The sequence below is a fragment of the Solanum verrucosum genome, unplaced genomic scaffold (genome assembly GCF_900185275.1).
Source record: "Solanum verrucosum unplaced genomic scaffold, falcon-dt-bn FXZP01000060.1, whole genome shotgun sequence".
NCBI classification, from domain to species: domain Eukaryota; kingdom Viridiplantae; phylum Streptophyta; class Magnoliopsida; order Solanales; family Solanaceae; genus Solanum; species Solanum verrucosum.
The window spans coordinates 9,528,326-9,529,973 of record NW_026020129.1 but is presented as its reverse complement, the minus strand read 5'-3'; the positions used below and the strand labels follow the sequence as shown (position 1 = coordinate 9,529,973).

General features: G+C 30.9%; 1 protein-coding gene across 1 annotated transcript; it reads right to left on the bottom strand.

The window, feature by feature from the left end:
- LOC125827170 (protein LURP-one-related 11-like) lies at positions 1 to 1,072 on the bottom strand. Its single transcript, XM_049506530.1, has 3 exons — positions 751 to 1,072; positions 444 to 674; positions 1 to 341 (listed from the first exon to the last, which is right to left on the bottom strand). Exons 1-3 carry the CDS (start codon positions 1,024 to 1,026, stop codon positions 207 to 209), a joined length of 642 nt encoding a protein of 213 aa, XP_049362487.1. The 5' UTR covers positions 1,027 to 1,072; the 3' UTR covers positions 1 to 206.
- Positions 1,073 to 1,648: the final 576 nt, after the last annotated feature.

The window sequence follows — 1,648 nt, the reverse complement described above, 5'->3', positions numbered from 1 at the left end:
GATAATAGAGTTGTACACTTCAACTTTAATCACAAGATTTACATGTAAACAACTCATTCCTCAAGGTACAAACTATAATTAACTTCTCTTTTCTCTGTTTCCAAGAACAAAGGGAAGATAGTGATTACAATTATTATTACATTAGAAAAAGTAACTAGGAAGAAACTTATATTTGTACTACTAAACTACTAATTAATAAGTACTAATCAAATTTTGTGATGGATTAGACCACAAACAGTGACAAGAGCCATAATTAATGATTGATCAACACGAGGTTCCACCACCAATGTTAATACATCATCTCCAAATAATACTCCTGAACTTGCTTGTTTTTGTTTTACCTGAAAATAAACACAAATTCACTAACACTATTAGTAAATTAACTTAACTCATCTCCTTTACGAACAATAGTTATCTTTTAGGTGATCTGACAGATTAATTACCTCAGCGACAAGTCGGCCATGTTGGTTCACAATCTTGATAGATTTTGTGGTAAGGATAATGTTATAGCAACTTGCTTCAGAATTACATCCTAATATAACATTATAATAGTTCACATTAACTTCTCTAAGAACATTGTGAATTTTCTTCACTTGAAACCATGGTATTTCTTTACTAGTAACTCCATCATAACTCCATTTATAACCATCCCAATGTCCAAATACAGGAACTTTCTGTTCAAAATAATAATAATATGTCAGCATCGTTGAAAATATAATTAAGTAAATAAACAGGTGAAAGGGTACTTACCCTATTTCGAATAGAGAAGAGAACTTTGCCATTGGAATCCATGAGATGAACTTGTTTGCTACGTTTAATGTTGTAATTGTCAATTCTATAAACAATTTTTCCATTTGAGTCATAAACAGTACATCCATTTCCATGGTACACTAGAGATTTCATCCACAAAGTGAATATTTCTCTTCTTGGACTCACATAAAAGTTAGATGAAATAGAAGAAAAAGATGACGATGATGAAGAAGTTGTACTTAGATAATTTGACTTGTTTGGGTGAACTTTTGCCATTGAAATATTAACAGGCTTAATTTAGAGAAGGAGTTGGAAATATTTTGAGGTGAGAGAGGACACTAAAGCACAATATATATATATATATATATATATATATACTTGTCGAAGTAGGTTGTGGCTTATAAATAAGAAAGATAAAAGACGTTAGCGAACCGACTTGATAAAAGGAATCAACAAAGGTAATAGAGCATAATATGTACAACTAAAGTTCTCCACTTTCTTAGTCACTTCCTTCTGGCTTAGGGTTAACTAACATGCAAATATAAACTAACTCATTTTATTAATTATTTTTACAGTAGTATTCGATAGGTCGATCAGAAGGGTTGCTCGGATGACAAGCACCCTCTATCTCCAGTCGGAAAATTTTGTGTTCGACTTTTGTAAATGTATATTTGTATTTCAAAATGTATTCGTCGAGAATGTTTTGGATATATTTTTTGTCAAAATATTGTATTTTTAATTGTATTCTAATTGCAACGTACGTTGATAATTGACCGCTAGACCACACGTCTTGTTGATGATGTTATCCCAATTACTAGATTCCGTATTAGAAAAGGATAGAAAGAAGAGAATATATGCAATAGTCAATTTGTGAAACAGCTAGGTATATTTATATATA